Genomic DNA, 23,089 nt, shown 5'->3' with positions numbered 1-23,089 from the left:
AAAAAACAAAGCTGTTAGCTGTGTTATCTCAGTGCTCCGATAACATCTTTAGTCCACTTGATATACGCCGGTTGTTTGGGTAATGAGATCATTATACAGAAACGGATAGGCTCCTCACAGCTCACTTTTTGGGCCGAGGCAGGGGAATAGGAGTGGAGGGGGGAAATCACCCTAAACATCGGCACGGAGATGGGAGGGGACGTGAGTCAAACATTCCCTATTAACTTGGTTGTTTGTTTAAAGGAGAGCTGTAGGGGTCGACTGGCCGAGCGGCTGTTGCTTGTTCGGCGTTGTCTCTTAGAAGACCATGGTAGTGATAGGGGTCGTCTCATTTTGGGCCTTTGATCAGCAGTTGTAAAGACGCGATGGTCAGACTCTGAATGTGTCTCCCATATGAGGCTGGAAGGTTGACGTCTGAGCACTCTACCGAGGTAGAGCTCACATTCCTGCAGCTGTGCCTCCAGTCACAGCAGCCAAAATGGTACATCCAGGGGTTTCCCCAGGCTTCATCCTTGCCACCCAGATCTCTCTTCCATTTTTACTTCTTTCTTGTTGCCCCTTCCTGTTTAGAGACCCTCCCCATCTGTGGGGCACTAGTGCTCCCGCTGCCACACGACCCAGTTTCCTCAGGAGGAATTCCCTCCCTCTTCCTGCGAACGCCCCTCCTCGTGAGACTCCGAAGGAAGGCCAAGAGCTAGAGAGGTGTCCGAGAGGGAGTGCAAAGCTGCATTTAGCCCGGGGATGGTGTAGCAGAGAGCTTGGTGGGGATGGGTCTGGCGTAGGGACTCAACATGTGGTGTCTTCATTGTGCCTCTGACAGGACTGAGTCTTTACTGGAGCTGGAATCAGACAGCCGGTAAGCCCAACTTTGAGTGTGTTCGTGCTGGTGCTGTGTGCAGAAGTCTTTTAACTCTTTTAACAGTGGCTTAACATATACTCACTTTTTGATTTGGCTCCGAGTTTGTCTCGTGATGCAGGTTGTAAATTTCACTAATGGTCCCTCCTTTATTCAGGGACTGCTGCCAGACTTAAATGAGATCAATTTGGAAAGCTTTTATTAATGTCCGACAAAATTGCTGTTGCTCTCTATTGAATGATTGCCTTTAATGCGGTGGATTTCTGTGCCAGAGCGGTGCTGCTGCTGAAATTCACAAGGAGCGCATTTTGGGTAAATAAAGTGTGCTTCATTTGTGATGCAGCAAAGGTTCTGCGCTTCATTGACGAGCCAGTAGTTGATTTTCATGCTGCGTGCCAAGCAAGTGAATGCAGCTGAGTCATATTTTACTGTTCTTCATATTTAACTCGTGAAAAAAGACAGCCAGCGTGAATACACAGCCAAACAAAGAAAAGACAGAAAAGGCAGGCCGCGTGTGAGTGAGTGGCAGGTCGGAGTAATGAATTCATCACCGCGGAGTGACACAGCGGGAAGAGGCTCCACTTGAAGAAGCCCCTAAACGGCACAAAGAGGGCGTCTCCAGAGGAGGTGTTGGCACCAGAGCTGTCCTCACGTCACCTGCCTCCTCCGCTGGATCCATCGCACCGCCTTCCACCACCAATACATCATTAAAATTCTATCAGCCGGCAATTTATGCGCTGCCGTGGGATTCTGCGGCCCTTTTGTGGGGGTTTTGAATTGAATACTGTAATCTAACGCAAGAGGGAAGGTGAGGCGCGCGTCTTTTATGTCGGTGCAATCCTCGTAAAAGCGTCTGTTGATATAGCCTCAAAAAAAAAACGACAGGCAGAGGTGACTGCATGAAATTGAAAGTTAAACAGCAGTCGCGGTCACAGGGAGCGCCGTGTAGCTTGTGAATAATGTCTTCTGTGGCTCTGGAGGAGCCAGAGAAATGACTCAAGCGACATCAGTCAATTAAATCCCGGCTCGGGATGGGAGACTGCAATCGTTTCCTTGAAAGGAGAGTCATGGTTGTGGAGTTTGAATGAAGTGGACGTTTACCAGACAGGGAGGGTCTGACAAAAGACGCTGTCCAGTTGCTTTTAAGGCAAGCGTATGATGCAGGGTTTTAGGAGCTTGACCCATACTATATTTTTTTTTAAAATCTGTCTCTTGTAATCTGTTTCCCAGTGCTTCCATACTTCACCTGGTGACCAGTAATCCTACAGAGTGCTGCAGGAATGAGTTTGGTTAGATGCTAGTCTTTAAAAAGGCGGTTGCTAACAAGCGGCTAAATGAGGCTGCAGAGGTCGTCGCGGACATTAAACGTCTTCATGCCGAACACGGAAAGTCATCTACTCACTAGTCCGCCTTTACGGCGCCTTTAGCGATGCTAACTTCAGGGTTTGCCTACAAAAATACGTCACCCCTGCAACATCCCTATTGGCGAGTGGACTGTAGACAAAACAGCCAATCACAAATGACCTACTCCATTCCTCAAGGTAGTTGAGTTACATTTTGGAGGAAGTGCAGAACTCCGGTGACTACATGCGTAGGCTTCCCTCAACATGCAACTATATATATATATATATATATATATGTCAAGCTTAAGAAGGCATAGAGGAGGGGTGTTGAGGGAGTGAGGGAGACACTGAGCATGACTCGATCTACAGAATCCTAAAAGTCCTGCAAGATATTTCAGAGAGTAGGAAATTAGTTATTAGCCATTTTTGTCTCAATTAAATCGCATGCCACTGCCATGAATTCCTGAAACACTGAAGCTACATTGGAAACGTGGGATTTCTTGGAGAAAGAAAGCCTTGATCTGTAAGTGAGATTAAAAGATGTATGTTGATGGAGGACCGATCTCTGAAAAGACCCAGAGGTAAAATCATGCTCATTTTCTGACCACAGCCCGTAAACTTCAATGGAAGTCTATCGTAGTACAGTAAGTTGTTTTCTTCCAACATTATGAGGATGTTTCATTACATCAGTAGAGGGCAAACCCAGCTTCTGTCCATGTGAGGATGACTCAGTTTGTTCAGAATGTGGCTCCCTATGTCTTGACATATTTTAAGAACTTTGGACTCTCGTTCCTCCTCCTCCCCCTCCTCCTCCTCTGCACTCTTTATCCAGTTTGCCTCTGCTTTATAATGGGATATTCATTTTAATGAGGCTGGATGAACGCTTGGCACAGACTGTAGGAGTCTCTCAGTTAGTCGACAGGGTTAGTCATCTCCCTCTCCCAGTCTAAGGGAATAGGATCAGTAACGCTTTGACTGCTGGGGTGACTCAAACTGCGCCGCGGGTAAAAGAGTGGGTTCACACGCATTGAAATTTAAGGTGTCTTTTAGATTTTGCAAGCAATGGTTGTCCTCAATCACCCATCCCTGTTTTGGTCCGTTTGTCTTTGTTTTTGAGCTTCTTAAACACATGGCACGGTTCTTTAATGTGTCACTGAGAGCAGAACATCTTGTTCAGTAACTCTAATGCAACAAAACCAGCTAACCCAACACATAAACATGCCCTGAGTGCTATCATGCTTTCAGCCTGAGTCCCTTTCAAGCATGCCTCTCTTCCATCTAAACAAATGGATATTTCCAATTAGACATCCTCTGCTGGAGCAGACTTATTGCAGCCCACCCTTCAGTCTAATTAAAGGACTCTCTCTGTCTGGTTAGATTTGCTCCTTTTAGGATTAAAAAATGCGTCGAGGATGCATGGGGATTAGAATCAAGACGCGGAGAGGGGTTTTATAATGAGCAATGAGTGTCCAGCTCCGAGAGAGAGGACATTTTCTCTAATGAGTTATCCCATGAAGGAGGACCCTCAGCCTCACTGTGACTTTGGCCGAAAGGCAGCAAGTCCAAAAAAGGACAAGATGGGTTGTTTCGCATGGCCTTGCAAATGCGTTAGAAATGATACTTCAGTTGACAGTTTTCTGACCTGCACGCTGCTGTGGCTAAGGTAATGCTACTCTGAGGCAACAAAAGCGGCTCGATTAAGGTTCGGAAAAGGCCGCAGTCGTGGTTGAGAAGAAGTCAGCGTCGACTGTTACTAGGAAAAGTCCACACTCCCAATTCAGAAAAGTCTTAACATGAGGACTGGAACAGCTCGACTAGCTTAACCTCTAAAGTTCGCCCATTAAAACGTTGTATTTCCTCTGTTTAATTTGTACACAAAACAAAACGTTGAACTGTTCCTTAAAGAAGTTTTGCGATACCGTCATGCCACTTCCGCGGCCCTCTTGCTCACAGGAAATCAACTGGACATGAATGATATGGACTGAATGCAGGCATGTTTGAATGCCACCCTCTGGTATTCAGTTTCATCATTTTATTACTACTCATTTCACCTCGCATGTGTTATGTGCTCACTGCTCCGAGCCCCTTCTGGACATGAAATCTCTTTCCTATTAAAGGTATTTATCTTAACCTTCGTGATCTAACCTCGAAAACATTCTCCCGCAGAGACTGAGGCGTTTGACAAGGTTATGGATGTCCTTGTTCTGAGCCCTTTCCGCTTCATCTATCAGCTAATAAACAAGATGCCAAATAAAACGAATGATCGGATGGATTTTGATGTTGCTTTAAGGTAGGAAAGCTCACATTTTCAACACGCGTCGTAACCGGCAAGGTGAAGCTCGAGAAAATCAGCTTTAGTCGTTTTTTTTTTGTTTTTTTTTTAAAGCCTGGGCCATAACCACAGAAACGGTGTCAACTCACTCCTGGCTTTGTTTGATGAATTGGAGACATTTTTCTCCCTCGGCCTGATTGACTGTGCTGTTGATGCAAGGTCACATGGTACACAGGCAACTATAGGCCTATACCGTGTAACATTCCTTCATCGCTTTCTGCTTTCTGACAGTGGCTCTGTAAGCTACTGCTGTGTGCAGCTAACCGATGAAGGCAGTACACTGTGCTTTGCTCACGCTCACCATACAAATCACCTGCCAGGTAAGGTTTGGTGTCCACCTCTAGGTTCTCGAAGTTCTTTTCTCGTGCTAGTATAGTAGACTGCAGCACAAAGGACACATTTTCAACAGAAGGCAGACTGTCGGCAGGGTGTTTGAAAGACATACAACGAAGAGACGCTATCAAGTTGTATTTCGGGAAGTGTAAACAGTTTTGGATCTTGACCCATACTAGAGACTAAAGGTCGCGACATCTGAGCATCTGCTGGAAGTGACCTTAAGGACTTTAAGGAAGTGCTGTAATAAGTCACTGGAGTACTCTTTTAAGCGAGCAACGTATCAGACGAACTGTGACTGCTGTGATTCTCATCTCATCTGCAGAGCTGCATGTGTAACACCAGGTGATTTGGGTACGAAGTGTTCTGAGCAGTTCATTATGTGATTCCCAGACATCACTAGGATGTGTATCCACTTTGGTTTAGGACATATTTCGATGCCTTCCCCGTTCTCGCGTCAGCAATCCCTCTTTGCTGAGCTGGCTTCTAAACGCATTTCATTAAGATGTCCGTGTATAATGTGCATTTAGTCTTCTGAAATTGGCATACTGCCTATATATATACTGCCAATGTATATACTGCCTCTGTACAAGCAAGCAAAAGCTCATTTCCAGCTCTATATTTTCATTTTGTGACTCCACTAGAGCAGCTTTGCATGATTCACGGTTCAAAAAAAGTCCTGATTTATCTCCTCCTGGCCCTTCACGCAGCCCCCTCAGTTCACCCTCTGTCTGAAACAAACCGTAAACCTAACGTTACTAAAAAAAAAATGTTGACATAAACATAAACATACCATAGCAGAGATACCAAATAAGGACATCCGGGCCTGTCTGACATCAGATAGACACGGCGGTTGAAAAAAACGAAACGGAGCGTTCAGAGCAGTCTGAAGCCGGAGCTTTTGGCTCACAGGGATTCTTTTTACATACGTTTACCTCATTATTTGGCAACTTTGGCAACATGTAGTATGAATATCTAACATTGTAACATTATATATATGACAGAAAATAAGGAAAAGCGTAATCTTCTCTCTCTCTCTCTCTCTCTCTTCAAAATCACGCTTTCTGTCTCTGGAGACGGGCTGTTGTTTAGCTGTGTCCAAGCACCAAAGCACAGTGCACTTTAGCCCTCTAAGAGTTGTGGAGGAAGTGACATTCAGCGGCTGCAGTCTGGCGTGGCACAGTCAGCTGTCATGTGATGATCCGTATTTATCTCAATATTAAAGCTGCTGCTTCGCATGCTTTAATCACTCTTGGCGATGTGATGCCTTGTTTTCACTGAGAGATTGAGCTGCTGATAATAATGTCGTCACGATTTCAGTGTTTGTTGTGCTTTATGCAGCCTGCTTTCGTCGGTATTCATAATTTATTCATATGCGTTTCATTTCATCTCCTAATCAAGACGCGGTGGTACAGTCTTATAGCTGCTTCGGATGACTTGAGGTATAATGACGGCAGTGTGTGAAGATGGCAGGCCGCACTCAAACTGCTGCTATAAATTCTCTCACTCATATTTGTACCCTGCCAGCGGTATCAAAGTTCACTTCTGTCACGTGCCTCTTGCTGAAACACACAGCAGTGCGTGCCCCCAGGTAATGACTCATCAAACTAACCCAGTGCTCTTCTGTGTGTTGCAGTGTGGAAGGTGATGCTCCAGGCAGCGAGGTGGGCGCCTCTGTGGACCCCATCAGCGGCTACAGTTGCGTCCCAGTGACCCATAGCGGCGGGCTCGGCCCCGACCACCTGGACAGCCAGCTCTACGGACACATCTTCCTGCCCGGCCACCAGCGGCCTCGCCGACCAAAGCTCCAGCACTCCCAGTCCATCCTCCGCAAGCAGGCAGAGGAGGAGGCTATCAAGCGCTCCCGCTCGCTGTCAGAGAGCTATGAGCTCTCATCAGACCTGCAGGACAAGCAGGTGAGCGGGGGTACACAGAGACAGGGACCTGCAAACAATTGTTTGAAACAGTATTACAATATTAATATATAATATATATTAACTATATATATATATCATGATATAGAAAATGTTTGCGAGATGAAAATGATTCCATGCATTATACATACATAACAAAAAACTAAACATTATACCTTTACTTGCTAATATTTGGTGGTGGGGCTACTAAATCTTGGCCATACTGTCACGTAAAAAAAGCTATGCTGAGAGTTTTCTAAAAATGAGAAAACACAAATATTTTGTCAAATATATAATATATATGTCAAAAACTGGTTTCAAACTAAAAATTGTATTGTTATTTATTAGGCAAATAACAAACTGGAACAACTAAATAGTCCTTATTCACTTATATTAACGAAACATCTTAATATTCTGTACGACCTCCTTTGGCCCTGATAACAGCTTGCATTCTTGCAACCACTAAAACAAATGTTTCTGTTCAGGAATGCAAGTAAATAACTGTAATCTGGCATCTCAATCAAAAAATAATAATGTGTTTTACTATTTTTTTCTGCTTTTTTGTAAAACCGTGAATTTGAGAATTCATGGATAACAACAATAATTATATTTTAGCATTAAAGATGTCATTTTGATTAAAGAGCTTGGCTTGCACATACTGGTGGATTAACCATTACAGAGACATCAAATATTTTGGTCATCAGCAATACTGTTCATTTAGGGCACACTGGGTGGGGGTCTAATAAATTTGTTAAGCACTGTATGTATTTCACAACTGGAATTGCAGGAGGGGCAGCGCCCCAACGCCCTTAATGGACCACACGCCACTGGTGTGTAGTATGAAATGTGTGGCTTGTAGTGACAAACCCTCAGAGAATTATCACCCAACGGTTTCTCTTAACACAGGGCATTTTTTTTTAGCGTCTTTTAGCTTATTGTTTTGGCTTTCCAGCCCACAACCTTCCTGTTTTGGTTCAGTCTCAGCCCTCTCATCAGCCTCCAGCAGCAGCAGACGGCTGTGCTCAGCAGAAGAGCTCTGATAAATCCGCCGTACACTACCAAACGGCAGACCAACAAAGGTAGCAGCTGGCTCAGTAGTTGGTTAACATAGTGGAGCATTTAGCAGCTAAAGAGAGGGGTTGGTGGGGCCATAATTAGAGCTAAGAGAATAGTGAAGCGGACTTAGATTTGTCAGGTCGCCAGAAACATGACTCTTAATAAATGCTTTGTGTCTGCTTGGGTGTGTAAATAGGGTTAGGCAAGGAGTCAAAACAGCACACAACGTATTGTTTCCTACCATATTACTTGACATGCACAGATAGGGGAGCTACCCAAACCAAGAGATCACAATACATAGGACAGTTTACATAATAATAGTTTGATCCACATCTTACCCACAGTGTCATGTGCTTCAGTAAAATGGTGCCAAACATCTTCAACTCAAACCTAATGCATGTATGGAACAAACACGTCCTGAGACATTTACCACAAGGACAGGCAGACGAGTAGTAGGATGTCAGCGTGTCCTGGCAAATCTATCAGACAGACTGCAAACAACGACTGCTCAATAGAATTTGGACACAGCGCATCAAAAAATATCAGGACAAAAATCCACCACGCTGCAGATGACGCACCGAGCATGTGAGGTCACTCTGATCTCAAACCTTAAAGAGTCCGAGCGTGCTTAAAATATTCATCGTGTTTCCTGTTTCCTCAGAAGTGAGATGGCCTTCAGTGTTTTGATGTCTTGGTTTGAGTTTCCTCTTTTGTTTGAGTGCACATCTCTCTCGAATCTAGCGCTCAAATGTTTGTGGTAACAAAATCAGTTGCTTCACTAAGCACTGGAGCGGTTGTCCCACAGCCTCGCTAGCTTTCAACAAACGTGTTGCGAAGTTATCCGAGACAGAGACAAATCAGACCCCAAGTGGAGTTTTATCAGTGTTATGGTGCTGACCTACAGCTACACCCTTTTTTTTTAATGTACCTTGCTTTTTCTTGCCCAATTATAGATTTGTTTTATGCAGGAGCCGCAAAGTACAGGCAGAGGTTTTTGGGAAAGGACCCATGCACAGCTGGAACAAATCCAAAATACACCGGAGGAAAATTAGACTTGATCCAAAATGTGTTCAACCAAAACAGACCCAGACGCCCAGGTGCCCCACCTCCGCTTAGAACCATTCGGGTATTACACGTATTGACACGCAGATCTGAGACCCACGGCAATGCAATGGGACCCATGTATGAACCCAGTGGACCCACGCAGACTAACCCAGTGCAAGGCCACAATGCAGCAGGCTAGCAATTGGATAATGTCATAGCTGGTCAAACTGTAACAAAATGCCCTTCTGAATTACTTGTTAGAAATATATGACATCGAACAAAGTTAATAGTCTGGCATATTTGTTAGGTCTTCACCTTATTTGTAGACATTACATTATCAGAAGGTTGTTATGTTATGTTGTCAGGATGAAGCTGCTCATGATTAGCGTCATTCTACTACATGAGTCCATAGGTGGAAAACTGGGTCCGAGTGTAAAAGGCGCAGGGCTGAGAGGACGTCGTCCTAATTATAGTTACATCACTTCGGTGTGATGCTCTATTTTTCAGTCTTTTCAGTTTAATGTACACGTAATATACACCTGACTGATTCCTTTCAAATGTGGCAATTTAATGAAAGATATTTAAACACCGCAGCACCCACTATTAATCCATTTATATTTTAGTACATCTTTTCCAGTAGGTCTTTACTACATCTTAATTTGGGGTCTCTTTGTGGTCATTTTGTATGCCCTACAGCACTGCAGTCCCCAATTAAAATCCTATTTTTCCTGTAAATTTTGTTTGTGGTACTTCCAAGGGCAATTCCTCATCATTATTTGGGCCATTACCAGTTATCGGTCAAACTAGGTTCCCATCACAATTTAACATTATCCATCCTCCCTGGGGGTCTATTTGTGTCTAATTAACCCTAAATTCCAGCCATTTTAAAATGTCACCACCACTCTTCTTGAGTCTTTTAAGCCATGAAAAGCAAATAAGACAGCAGTACCATTCCTCATTCTAATACATGTTCCCAAGGTAATAGTCTTACTGTTGTAGCCAGGTGAAAACAGCTTTTGTTCCACAGTAAATCTTCTAAACGGAGAGTTATTTTAGATCCATTTTAATCTTTTGCGTCACAAGCACTCACCTTTGACAGGCTAAGTTTGTAGTTTACTACTTCACACGACAAATGGCTGTGGGAAGGTTGGATTCACAGCAGTGATCACCCTCTCCGAAGCTCCGAAGCTCAGCCAGAAGTAGCATATATTTAGTCGTACCCTGGTGAAACTATGATTGCTTGGAATATAATGAGAATATGGACGGAAGCAGAGAAGTGGATAACTAGCTTTTTTCCTTATCCGGTTCAGTCGTCATCACACAATCGAAGTATGACTTAGTTCCATACAAAGGTCACGCGATGAACTAACTGAGCCATCTTCATCACCACTTAGTAAACTCTATGCGCTGATGAAGCCTGTGAGATGGAGGTTGAAAGTTCTGGAAAATCTAATCTAAGTATTGATTGTTTTGTCAAACTTTATTCTTTAAAACTGAATTATTTATTTCTGAGGAAACTTTCTCGTGCTTTTTTACAGTTTTTACAGCCACCTTTGAAGCCTGTAGAGTGTGAGCGTTTGATATAGATAAACATACACAGATAACATAAAATCCAAAATACCATACATTTCAGAATACTGTATGAGTTCATCATCCCTGTTTTCACCTGAGATCACCAGTTGTCCCATTACAGAGAACATTTGTGAGGTTGGATGGCCATAAGACCGCAGCTAAGGGACTATTTAGTCTGTTCCCAGATTGTTTCTCAGACGCATTTATGACACTAACTTCTCTTCCTGTAGGTGGAGATGCTAGAGCGTAAATATGGTGGGCGTTTCATAACCCGGCATGCAGCCCGCACCATCCAGACAGCCTTCCGCCAATACCAGATGAACAAGAACTTTGAGCGTCTTAGAAGTTCTATGTCTGAAAACCGTATGTCCAGACGAATCGTCCTATCCAATATGAGAATGCAGTTTTCCTTCGAAGGACCTGAAAAAGTCCACAGCTCCTACTTCGAGGGAAAGCAGGTCTCGCTAACAGATGACGGCACCAAAATTGGCGCACTGGTGCAGTCAGAGCATGGGGGGGAGATGGGCATGCAGGCCAAGACCCCCTCAACACAGAGCGACTTTACAGACGCTATCACAGAACTAGAAGATGCCTTCTCCAGGCAGGTCAAATCTCTAGCTGAGTCCATAGATGATGCTTTAAACTGTCGCAGTCTGCATGGTGACGACAACCAGTCGGAGCCCGGGAGAGGCCACCAGGATATGGACAGGGAGGTCAGCTGCCAGGTGAAACCCTCCCACAGTGCTTCAGAACACCGCAAACTGGACGAGATGACAGCGTCTTACAGCGATGTCACCCTTTACATCGATGAAGAGGAACTGTCACCGCCGCTACCCCTGTCTCAATCTGTAGACCGGCCCTCCAGCACAGAATCGGACTTGCGTCAGCGTTCCCTCAATTCTTCCCAGGACTACTGGTCACTGGCTCATAAGGATGACAAAGGGGACACGGACACCAGCTGCCGCAGTACACCATCTCTGGAATGCCAAGAGCAACGCTTGCGGGTAGACCACCTACCCTTACTGACCATTGAGCCTCCGAGCGACAGCTCGGTGGAGCTGAGTGACCGTTCTGACCGCAGCTCTTTGAAGAGACAGAATGCCTACGACCGGAGCCTCAGTAACCAGCAGAGCAGCCCCAAACACATCAGCCACAGCCTGCCACCCAGAGGGCCTTCCAGAGAAGAGGACGCCACCCGCCATCGGCCACGACAACTGGAGGCCCATCTGGCCATCAATGGCACCGCAAACCGGCAGAGCAAGTCCGAGTCCGATTTCTCCGATGGCGACAATGACAGCATCAACAGCACATCCAACTCCAATGACACCATCAACTGCAGCTCTGAGTCCTCGTCCAGGGACAGCCTGAGGGAGCAGACCCTCAGCAAGCAGACGTACCACAAAGAGACTCGCAACAGCTGGGACTCCCCTGCATTCAGCAATGACATCATCCGCAAAAGGCACTACCGCATTGGTCTAAACCTCTTCAACAAGTATGTATACGAGATCCATTAACACACAGAGCCAGACACAATCAGATTTTACATACCCTATGAGTGATTAGATTCATTACTTATGATTTAGAGAATGTTTTTTGTTGAAAATCCCAACATGAATTTCTTGTACGATGTACGATAAATATGCAGTGATGTTGCTTGAAACACAACTATCTGTCTGTTCTACTTCAGGTGCAAACAAGTCTGGGGTCATTCTGCTCCACTTCATGCAAAGCGATTCATCTGAGCCTTTATGATTCCATTAATCATAGATTATTGTGGATTTGGTTTCTTTCAGAGCCGGTCATTAAGTTCATTTTAATCATTTATAATCAACACCGCAGAGAAAAGTAGCTCCATCCTCCCCACTCTCAGCCCTCATCCCGTCGCACCACCTCCCTCCCTGCCTCCTTAAATCCTGTCCCTCATCCGACACACATTTGGCCAGGGGCAGAAGTGCAGTGGGATAATCATAGATTTGGATTGTGTCCTCACTCCTTCCCTTTTTGTCTGTCTGTCCCTCTCTCTCTCTCTCTCTACCCTCTCCTGTTTCTCTAGGAAACCAGAAAAAGGCATCCAGTATCTGATAGAGCGAAACTTTGTTCCAGACACTCCAGTGGGTGTGGCCCACTTCCTGCTCCAGAGGAAAGGCTTGAGTAGGCAGATGATTGGCGAGTTCCTGGGTAACAGGCAGAAACAGTTCAACCGGGATGTCCTTGAGTGAGTTTGCAGCAAGTAATGTCTGTGTAATCTTTGATGCATTTGTATGTGCAGATGGATCATTTTGTCTCAACCCTGATTATCAAGATTCTCCAAAACCACTGAATTTTATCTGCCTTTCAGGAACATAAATCATCATTCAGCAAAAAGGGTTGCACGTTTGCAATCTACCATTCAAACATCTTTGGACTATCTGAGTACTACATAATGACACAAGTTACATCCAGGAAATAAACAGAAACGGAATCCACTCAGGAAATTGCCGTGATGCTCAGACGTACCCCATTTATATTCTTCAGTCCTTTTGATAGGGAAGGGAAGTCGTAAAGATCTCGCCTTTTCAAGTAGTAATTCTTTGCATCATTCGAATTGCACGACTACTTTATGCTTTAGACTGGACAGACTTATCTGAAACACACTTGAAGCACAGCAGCTCCATCCGAGCCCATTGAGATTCAGCGGAGGATAAGGCCAAGAAAGGTCTGACAGTGTCAGTTTGACAGACATATCTAAAGGGCTCCTTGAGAAAACGTCTATAAATCCTGACATGCAAAGTATCAAGGTATCAGGGCTCGGGAGAGCCGAGTCACAATCCTCACTTCAGCAGTGGAAAAAAAAGCCCTCAGGTCCTTTATTTAAGTAGAAGTGTCAATACCACAGCGGAAAAGATACTCCATTACGCGTGAAAGTCCTCCATTAAAGCTGCACTTATCAATATTTTCAAATGAACAGTGGGCAAATAACTAGGTGTAATTTAAAAGGGGTCACTTATCGTGACGAACCCACGAAGAATTATCGCCCAGCTCTGCAGTTATCCTCAGCTTTTTAGCATCTTTCAGGTTCATCGGTTTTGGTTTTTACAGCCACGCAACTTACTGTCGCTGTTTTGGTTCAGTCTCACTGCACTCATTACCAGCAGCAGGCAGCTGTTTTTGGCTAAAAAAGCTCTGAAAAACCCACTGTACACTACTTGTCAAACACAAAACCGCAGACAGACAAAGTTAGCGACCAGCTGATTAAAATAATGGAGCATTCAGCAACTAAAGAGCAAGACGCTTTTCTCACGAGTTGACGGACACAATTCCAAATGAATGCTGATGTTGCTTTCTGTCTACTGGTTGGGTTTGCTAACTCGTGAGACCGTAACAAGGTGATCATATCTCAAATGTGAGTGTGATGTCGAGCTTGTTGTGGAATTCCTCCCCCAGGTGGCCAAAAAGTGATTAGTGCTGCTTTAAGCAAAAGTAAATCAGTTAGCAGTAAAACGTACTCTCACTGGTGGGTTGAACATATTGTAGAAATTCTAAGAATTTTCGTTTTTTCAAAGAAGGAAGGAAAGGAAAATGGAAGAAAGAAAGTAAGAAAGAAAGAAAGAGTCTTGTACAGATTGAGAACATTTACTGAAGCGTTTTAGAAAATGTCTTTGTGTGTGTTCACCAGCTGTGTGGTGGACGAAATGGACTTCTCAAGTATGGAGCTGGACGAAGCGCTCAGGAAATTCCAGGCACACATCAGAGTGCAGGGAGAAGCACAGAAGGTTGAGCGGCTGATAGAGGCCTACAGGTAAGAAACTCCTCTAAAAGCTGGGGACACAACGCACCACAGGCTTTCGTCTTTCAAACCAGCTTAGACTCCATGGTGAATATCAAAAAAAGGTCTTTTCATCAACTAAGACCTACTGAGGATTACGTGGCGGGGTGATCATTACCGTGTTCATTGCCATGTCAGTATTTACCACCACAAAACAACATACACAGTATGAATAATTGATGGCACAAGCTAGCTTTGAAAACCATTACCACCAAAAAGTGTGTTCAAAGTTCCCTCAACACTCTCAGGCATAAGAGCATCAGCGCAGCAGCGCAAAGCCATTTATAATCCAGACTTGTTCGACCAGGTCATTGCAGAAAATTAGCCAGTTATATTAGTTGAAAAAGTTGATGTTGTTTTTCCCGTCATTTATTTTCTGTGCTCTCGTGCTCACGGAGAATTGGCTTCGATCAAGGACATCTCGGCCTCAGTAAACACTGTGTTTACTGAGGCCGAGATGTCCTTGCTCAGCGCTCACTGTTACATTTGGGACGATAGCAATAACTGATCATCTGGCTCTCGCCTGCAGCCCGGTCCAGATATGATCGTGAACTCACTTTGCGGTGACTCAGAAAGCTGTTAAAACGGTCTGTCTGATGGCTGCAGGCCGTATGGTCTTCAGTGGTCCTGGCTTATTGTTTCTTGACTGGAGGCTATGACGCATAATTATCTGTATATGACTACGGCACAGATAGTGGAGAGCTCAATATCAATATCAGTACTGATATTCCTGCCCGTAAGTGGAACTAACAGGGAACACTAAAAGGGAAGGGTTCTGATTTATTTGGCCTTGAAGGAAAGTCTTCACACTGATACTTACAATTTTGACCAAATAAGTACACAAGTCAAAACAAACACCGAGGACATACACATTGATTTCATAGCAAAAATAAACTCAGTTCAGTTCAGCTTGACTTTAAGGTTTCCGTGTCTGATATCCACCTCGCAGCCAACGCTACTGCATCTGCAACCCTGGCGTGGTGCGGCAGTTCAGGAACCCCGACACCATCTTCATCCTGGCCTTCGCCATCATCCTCCTCAACACAGACATGTACAGCCCCAACGTCAAGCCTGAGAGGAAGATGAAACTGGAGGACTTTGTTAAGAACCTTCGAGGTACTTTGTTCCCCTTTCCCGCACCATGTCCAGCTTACTGTCACAAAAAAACGACATTATCTTCAGACCCCACTGTGCAGCATTATTCACTTCAAATTGAGTTTTATGCATGCATTTTGCCTTGATTAATGGCTCTGTCAATGAGGTATTTATTTATTTTTTTGTAAGTCATGGCCAAGAAGTCTCTGCTGTTGAGGCACTTTTTAGTTGCTCTCAACAGATTGTGGGGGTATTAGCGGGGGCTTTGTGGCATGGCTAACTAGTTTCTCTGCCTATTGGAGTGTCAGTAATTAAAGTACAGTACTGAGTGGAGCTCAGCTCTGAAGGACATTTCTGTCTGTACTGTGAGAAATATGTGCAGCGCAGCAGTATGCAAGTAAATTCAGGGGTTCATCAGCTTTCGTAAATCTGTGAATTAATCATTAATCCTTCTCTTTTTTTCTCTCTCTCTCTCTCATCCTCTGACAGGAGTGGATGATGGGGAGGACATCCCCAGAGAGATGCTGGTAGGGATATATGAGCGTATTCGCAAGCGAGAGCTCAAGACTAATGAAGACCATGTGTCCCAGGTTCAGAAAGTGGAAAAGCTCATTGTTGGAAAGAAGCCGGTGAGTTTGAGTTTGCCCTTGGGGCTGCTGTACGTAAAGTGTGACCACTTCTATCTTGCCCTCCATTCAAGGTCTGAATCTAGCAGGAGCATGCGGGACCAAATTACCCAATGTACCTCTGAGCTGTCACAGAGAGCACCGGCTTATTCATGGCCGACATCCTCTGAAAACGAACAGAAATGAAAGAGCATTCTTTACCTGAACCTACTTTCTCCGCTGTGTGACACATCAATTCTTCAGGGCTGGAGACCTTCATGCTGAATGACCGTAATATGTCTTTTGCCGGCCAAGAAAAGTACAGTCTGACAAGCCCTGTAATAATAAATGAGATAAACACCCTCACACCCAAAGATCGTGAAGGCGTTTACTTGAAACCCCACCCTTCCCTCCGGTCCATTGATGCCCTTTTCATCAAACTAACTTACTTACTTTAGTGACACATATCAGCAGAAGTTCAAGGGACCTTGACGATGATAAAGGTTGATGATTGTAAAGGTTGACACGAACTGAAAACAAAACATATTAAAAGACAGATTGCGAGGGACGCATAGATGCTTGCTCTGCGATCCATAAAACTAGTTTTCCCGTGTTTTGAATGTGGCCCATATTTTTTGTTGAACATTACGTGGAATGTCCTTTCTCTCATTTAAAAGTTCCTGTGTGTGCTCGCTGATCCCTGTAAAATGACTCTTGTATGTATCTCTCATATAGATTGGCTCGTTACACCACGGTCTGGGCTGTGTAAGTATTACTTATTTCTGTCACCTACATCTAAGGGTTGACTGTAGATATTTGTAAAATGGCCAAAGGCTTTATGGAACAGGTGTAAACATTGTGGAAGGTATAAAGTTATATTTTGCCAGTCAGTACCTTGAAAGCCCGAGGCAACAGGAGACCAACTCAGAACTGATGCTGTATTGTGTGTGCAGGTACTATCCCTGCCCCACCGGAGACTGGTCTGTTACTGCAGACTTTTCGAAGTGCCCGACCCCAACAAACCACAGAAGTTGGGCCTGCACCAAAGGGAGATCTTCCTCTTTAACGACCTGCTAGTGGTACGGCAGACATTATCCTTCCACCGCTTTGAGAACACACCTGGGCATTCCAAGAGAAAGAGTCTAAACCACAGTATATGTTTTGCTTTTTTTCATAGGTTACTAAAATTTTCCAAAAGAAGAAGAACTCTGTGACGTACAGCTTTCGGCAGTCCTTCTCACTTTATGGCATGCAAGTGCTGCTCTTTGAGAACCAGTGTAAGTGCTGTGGAGACTTTTTTGGAAGCTCTTTCTAAAGGCGTGAGTATGCTTCGAACAGACAAGTCTGAACGAGAACAAAAGAGGCAAAAGGTGTTTCTGGCTGTTCCGAATGGCCACACTCCAAAACCCTGCCGTCATAGCGAGGGGGAGGATACATGATAGATAAATTGTGGACAGTCTCTCCTCAAGGTGCCGCTCTCGTTTATACAAACACAGAGTGTCAGAAGTAGTCGTGTGAGGGATGGAAAAAGAGAGCTCGGGGAGAAGTCTAAACCCTGTCTTAGTTATCATTTTGGCACACCTGGCCAATCGTGTTCAGCAGTGTTCTGAGATCCAGCAAGCATTCCATTTGAAGCATACTGACACCTTAATGGTAGCAACTCTAATTGCTGTAGAGATCTGTCTAGTCCGTGTGGCCATGGGTTAAAGTGTTGATTTTGTCACTCTTTAGATTATCCCAATGGAGTCCGTCTAACCTCCGCCATTCCTGGAGCTGACATCAAAGTCCTCATCAATTTCAACGCACCCAATCCTCAGGACCGCAAAAAGTTCACCGACGATTTGCGAGAGTCGATTGCTGAAGTCCAAGAGATGGAGAAGTACCGGATAGAGTGTGAGCAAAAGTTTCATGTTTTTCTCTACGCATCAGCGTGCGACAACTATCCCTCCTTTAACCAGACTGTGCTAAATTCAAATATGAAGTTACAAAAGAGAGAAGCCTGGACTCCCGTTAACGCTGCATTATGTGTCCCCTGCACAGCTGAGCTAGAAAAACAGAAGGGGGTGGTGAGGCCCAGCATGTCCCAGAGTTCGGGGTTAAAGAAGGAAACGGGCAACGGCAACCTGAGCCGAGCAAGCCTCGACGACAGCTACGCCATTGGAGAAGGTTTGAAGAGGAGCGCCCTCAGCAGCTCCTTGCGTGACCTCTCAGATGCAGGTAAAATCGCGGGGTTGCCGTGGTAACATACTCTCTCATGTCTCATCCCTTCCGCTAGGCAAATTAGTGTACCCGAGTAGGATGCTGGCATGGTGCTATTCACTCCTTTTGGATGTTAATTGATTTGGAAACTTGGAAGAAGCTTGAGTTCCTGTTCCCGTAGAGGTGTAGCCGCTGCAACGGACCCGCCAAGGCAGAGTCTCTCAGTGAGCACACCCTCTGAGCCATGAAGCCAGTGCAGCAAGGAGATAGAGATGGGTGTGTTTGCTAACGGGCCCAGGTGTAATTCACTAGAGGCTATCAACTAATAATCCCGCGTCACCGGCAGCGCTATGTAGGTCACTGCGATCAATTTGAGCGTCTTAGCGGTAAGAGGAATTAATGTTGTGCGGTTGATTCAGGCAGGGTGTAGAGAGCCGCCGCCACACTGCAGAGCGGCTCCGCGCAAACACCCAGTGACCTCAATACGGCGTTCAGACTAGTAAAGCGACATCAAAGAATGAGTTAAGCTGTTTCGAGCGAGACACAACACACTTCAGTGGCAGTCTTTATAGAGACCGACCAACACTGGATTTTGGACGCCTGTACTTCCTCTAGGAGCTGCTTGCGCGTCACTCAGTTAGAATTAGGATTCCAGGGTTCATTTTGGTTCACGTAAAAGTGACTAATATTAATATACAGCTTCCTCTAACCCTTAAAGGGGAACTCTACTGACTTTACAGATGGGGGGCTGCCACTCAGCCTGTGAGAGCGGCTTCATTTCTTCTGTGGCTCTGGAGGAGCTTCGTCAAATCTAAGAAAATAACCCTGAGGATGTCATAGTGGTACACAAAGCCTCGGGGGAGGGTCTAATAATATTATTGGCTGCATTACGGGAAATGTAGGATCCAGTGGTTTTGGATCATGACTCTGGCCCACAGTTCAGGATATCTCAGCCTCTGCTGCTTTGATTTTGACCCCTCTTTTTTTTTTAGTATTTTTCTTGTGAGTCTTAATAGATGTGAAATGCCCCTTTAATGCAGCCAGACTGCAAGCCTTTTCCTGGCGGGAAGGTCTCCTGCCAGTTGGGCCTCAAGTTTCTGTGTAGACGTGTAAAGAGCTCTTCAGGCCTCAGCTATCCCAGAGGCCAACCTTGTTGTGGAGTTTTAGCGGTGACTTGCTTCCTCCTTTCCTTTAGTCCTTATTCGCCACCCTCCACCTCCCAACAGTCTGCCGCTATCTAGTCATGTGCCATTTTTGTCACCTTAGGGTATTAGTAGCCCCCCTTCGTACTAGACAGAAGAGATATGTGCACCTTCAGGTGTTAAACAGGCGTGTCTAATCTGTCATGTTACATGTTCTGGGCAGGCAAGCGTGGGAGACGCAGCAGTGCAGGATCACTAGACAGCAATATGGAAGTAAGTAGGACACAACTGCCGCTCAGCTGTCCTCTGACTTTATGTTGTTCGCTCTGAACACACAAGTCTCTGTTTTTTTTTTGTTGTTTCGTTGTAGTTTGAGGTTGTTTTTTTTTTTCTTCTGTTTTTTGTCTCGTGAGCACCTTGGTCACTGTGCATGCATTGGGCTGAACGGGAATGATCCGCCGTGGCTGACACATGTTAACCCTTGATGTACGCAAGCATGACACGACTACTAATGCTCCTGACTCACATTAGAGCTGCTCTGACGTTAGACTCTCACCTTTGAGTCATCCTCTCTTGTGTAGTGGGTTAGATTTTTTTTTTTTTTTTTATCCATTCCCTGAATTTTGTCCCTTTTTTTTTTTGTTCACGTGAAGTGAACCTGACTGCTTTGTCAGTTCCAGTTACTGCATGTTCACACAGTTTGAAGTGACCGACTCGCACCGCTTCCTTCCATTGACCCCTGACCTTGGCAAGAAAGTTCCTCCACCTTTCCTGTTTTTTTTTTTTTTATCAAAGAAGGCACAGATGTTAAACTACTAAGGTATACTCTCACAATCCACATGATCACGGCCATTTGTATGCAGATAGTGTTGATGATTTGACACAAGCCCAAATTATTCAGTTCTTCGGTGCTAGTTTGAATCCGGAGCTGTTGCCAGAACATGGACCTTTAAGGATAAGGCTGTCATAGAGAGCTGCAGGGATGATGTAGTTTTGTAGGCCTGTAAGTTCGCGTCGCCCTGGTTCCCTCGACTAAAAGCCAATGGGATTGTTCCACAGGATTTTGGTTTATTGCAGAAAATAAGCTCTTTGGCAAAACAAAAGTTTATGATACTCACACGTTTTGTTCGGCGAGATAATCTTCACTCATGAACACCACTTTCATGAGTTTTGAAGCGTAAATGGAATCGCCAGAAGTAAAAAGCTAACGTTAGGCTATAAAGGAACTACGCCACGGTCACGTTACTTCAACGTCACCACCGCTAAGCTTCACTTTTAAGAGAATATAGATAGATATAGATACATAGACAGATAGATATAGAGTGTAAACACAGCGAGGCTGTAAAGGCGGACTAGTGAGTGGACGACATCCATGTTCGGCATGAAGACGTTAATAACAGGGCCCCCGATTCATCCTGCTTCTGGTTTTATTTACCAGTATTCATTACGTGAAATGAGACTCGCTGGTTCTACCAACAGCCCCCCACACAGAGTGCAAAGGTGAATAACCTTAGCCCTCACTTTTGACTTTTCTCGTTTAAACCTTTAAGCACCCACCGTTCCACCCTCGGGACGCTGGCACTACCAGACGTTCACAGACTGCTATGAAGAGTTACATGAATTTGAAACAGATTTACTCGCATCTTCTCGGTCATTGTGGTCATTTAAAAAAAACCTAAAAACATGTGTCCTTCTGTCAGAGCAGTCCGACAGAATTGTAAATCCTTCAGAGGTTCATGAACAAATCACTGCAAAAGGGGTCAGGCTGCTCTGATCCAACATATTCAGTAGCAGTTGATGAAAACACATCATATCTCAAGTCATTCGTGAGTAGTTTGCATGTTGTGCATGGCTCTATAAGATCTGCTTCATTTCTTTGACATAAACCTTTGTTCTGTGTTTATCTTGTGTCACTGTGGCCTTATAAAAAAAACTCACGCAGTGCACTTACAGTGAACCTGAACCTGACAGTTGAAAACGGCACTGAATGCTAATGCGCACTGTATACAGGCTGCGGCTTCAGATTGTGCCAGAAAGGCTCCAAAGTCCGGGGCACATGAAAATTAAAGAGGTTACTGTAACCTTGGAAACCAGATAGAATAGTGACAGGAACTCACAGCAGCATCAGCAGTCAGAGAGAGTCTAAAGACTTAGCGGCGGTTTGTGTGCCCGCAACCCGTTTGGAGAGAGTCGACCGTGAGATGTTAGCATGTGTAGACAACCACGGGCAGCGAACCGGAAAAGGAAACGGAGAAGCTTTTCCAACACGAGCAATCGTGTGAGATTTTAGATCAGCTGTAGCCGGCCACGCAGTTGATGCTGCTGTGTGAAGAATTTGACGAGCCTGTGTGCACACCGCAGACGCCAAGACCAGCGGGGGGGGGGTATGTTAATTCTTATGCCTGTAGTCCTTCGAAAGATGAAAAATTTGAATCCGCAGCAAGTATACCTTCACCTTCTTGCTGTTTCTCCCCCCCCCCCCCAGACAGCGAGAGCAGACCACGTCTCTGTTGTGATCTGACCGTCCTCTCTCTTTGCAGGGGTCCATCATTAGCAGTCCTCACATGCGGCGGAGACCCCCCTCCAGCCGAGACTGCCCGTCCCGGCACAGCGGCCAGTCCCTGCCCAACTCCTCTTCACTGCTTGGATCTTTGTTTGGCACCAGGCGGGTGAAGTCCCCCAGCCCCACCCTGCACCCCACCCTCATCTCCCACACCCCTCACCCCGCCAACCTGCACCACACGGCCCGGGCGGAGCCGGACGCGCCCGCCTCCATGCACTCGCACCACGCCCAGTTCTGCCACATGACCCAGAACCCGCCGCCTTACCACCACCACCACCACTACCACCCGCCGGCCCACTTGCAGCACCCTCCGCACCAGTACCACCCGGCCCCTTCTCACGGCCAGCAGGCGCCCTACCCGCCTCACGCACAGCACGGCCACGGGAGCCACGCGGCACACTCCTCCCACCCCACTCACGGCCCCCACCACCATGGCCCACCGCCAGCACCCTCCCAGGCCCCAAGCAGCACCAAGCCCAAGCACAGCGGCATCAGTACGGTGGTCTGATGCACGGGGGGGAGAAAGGGGGGGCGCTCTCTGGCTGAACTCTGATCTCACTCTGAAGCTCGGAGTCAGTCGCACCGTGCATCCTTAGGTCTTGGGGACGTGGAGCCAGACCAGACCAGATCCCGTGCCTCCTTCAGCATTGTTTTTGTTGCGCTCATCACCGGCAGGGGGGGGGGTGGGGGGCAGTTTATTCAATATAAACACATTTCTTTTTTTCCCCGGGCTGCTCCTCTCCTCTCATTTCATTTCAGATCATCATGTCACGCTCTTGCTCCTGCTTCAAGAGCGACAGACAGGAACACTCGAGCATGCACAAAGACCACGACAACTGTTTCTCCTCAGTAAGTCAAAGGAACACGATCAAATATCTCGCTCACTAGTATTTTACAGAAGAAGTAAATAGTAATCTTGACTTTAATGTCTACAAAGTGATTTTATCTAGGAGGGTGAGGGTGGTTTGGCTGAACAGACAGACAGACAGGCGGTCGGTCATCCTCAGCAGTAGCTGTACGAGTATTTAATGTAGCGGTAGCTCACAGTGCACTGTGATATCTCTGTTAGCAGTGATTAATGTGCCAATTATTGAAGCATTTACTAATTTAGTCCCACACACACACACACACACACACACAAAAAAAACAAATGCTTTATGTATACTGTGCATAGTATTTTGTAAAATAATAATATCAGCTGTTATTATTATAATTGTTATTTACGACAGAA

At 45.5% G+C, this 23,089-nt stretch overlaps 1 protein-coding gene across 2 annotated transcripts; it reads left to right on the top strand.

Annotated features, from left to right (window-relative positions):
• The first annotated feature begins 745 nt into the window (after positions 1-745).
• On the top strand, positions 746-22,514 carry iqsec1b (IQ motif and Sec7 domain ArfGEF 1b). Of its 2 annotated transcripts, XM_070901982.1 has the most exons (14): positions 746-856; positions 6,501-6,780; positions 10,680-11,941; positions 12,503-12,664; positions 14,105-14,227; positions 15,204-15,370; positions 15,839-15,978; positions 16,690-16,719; positions 16,908-17,033; positions 17,132-17,231; positions 17,686-17,847; positions 17,995-18,171; positions 19,519-19,568; positions 21,836-22,514. In XM_070901982.1, the coding sequence occupies exons 1-14, from the start codon at positions 792-794 to the stop codon at positions 22,364-22,366; spliced, it is 3,375 nt and encodes a 1,124-aa protein (XP_070758083.1). In that variant the 5' UTR covers positions 746-791; the 3' UTR covers positions 22,367-22,514. The 2 variants fall into 2 exon arrangements, with proteins under 2 accessions (XP_070758083.1, XP_070758084.1); XM_070901983.1 differs by lacking the exon at positions 19,519-19,568 and having other exon boundaries at positions 21,836-21,944.
• The last annotated feature ends 575 nt before the right edge of the window (positions 22,515-23,089 follow it).

This window comes from Enoplosus armatus, chromosome 3 (genome assembly GCF_043641665.1).
Source record: "Enoplosus armatus isolate fEnoArm2 chromosome 3, fEnoArm2.hap1, whole genome shotgun sequence".
Lineage (NCBI taxonomy): Eukaryota > Metazoa > Chordata > Actinopteri > Centrarchiformes > Enoplosidae > Enoplosus > Enoplosus armatus.
The sequence above is the reverse complement of the archived record's forward strand: the minus strand, read 5'-3'. Positions and strand labels throughout refer to the sequence as shown.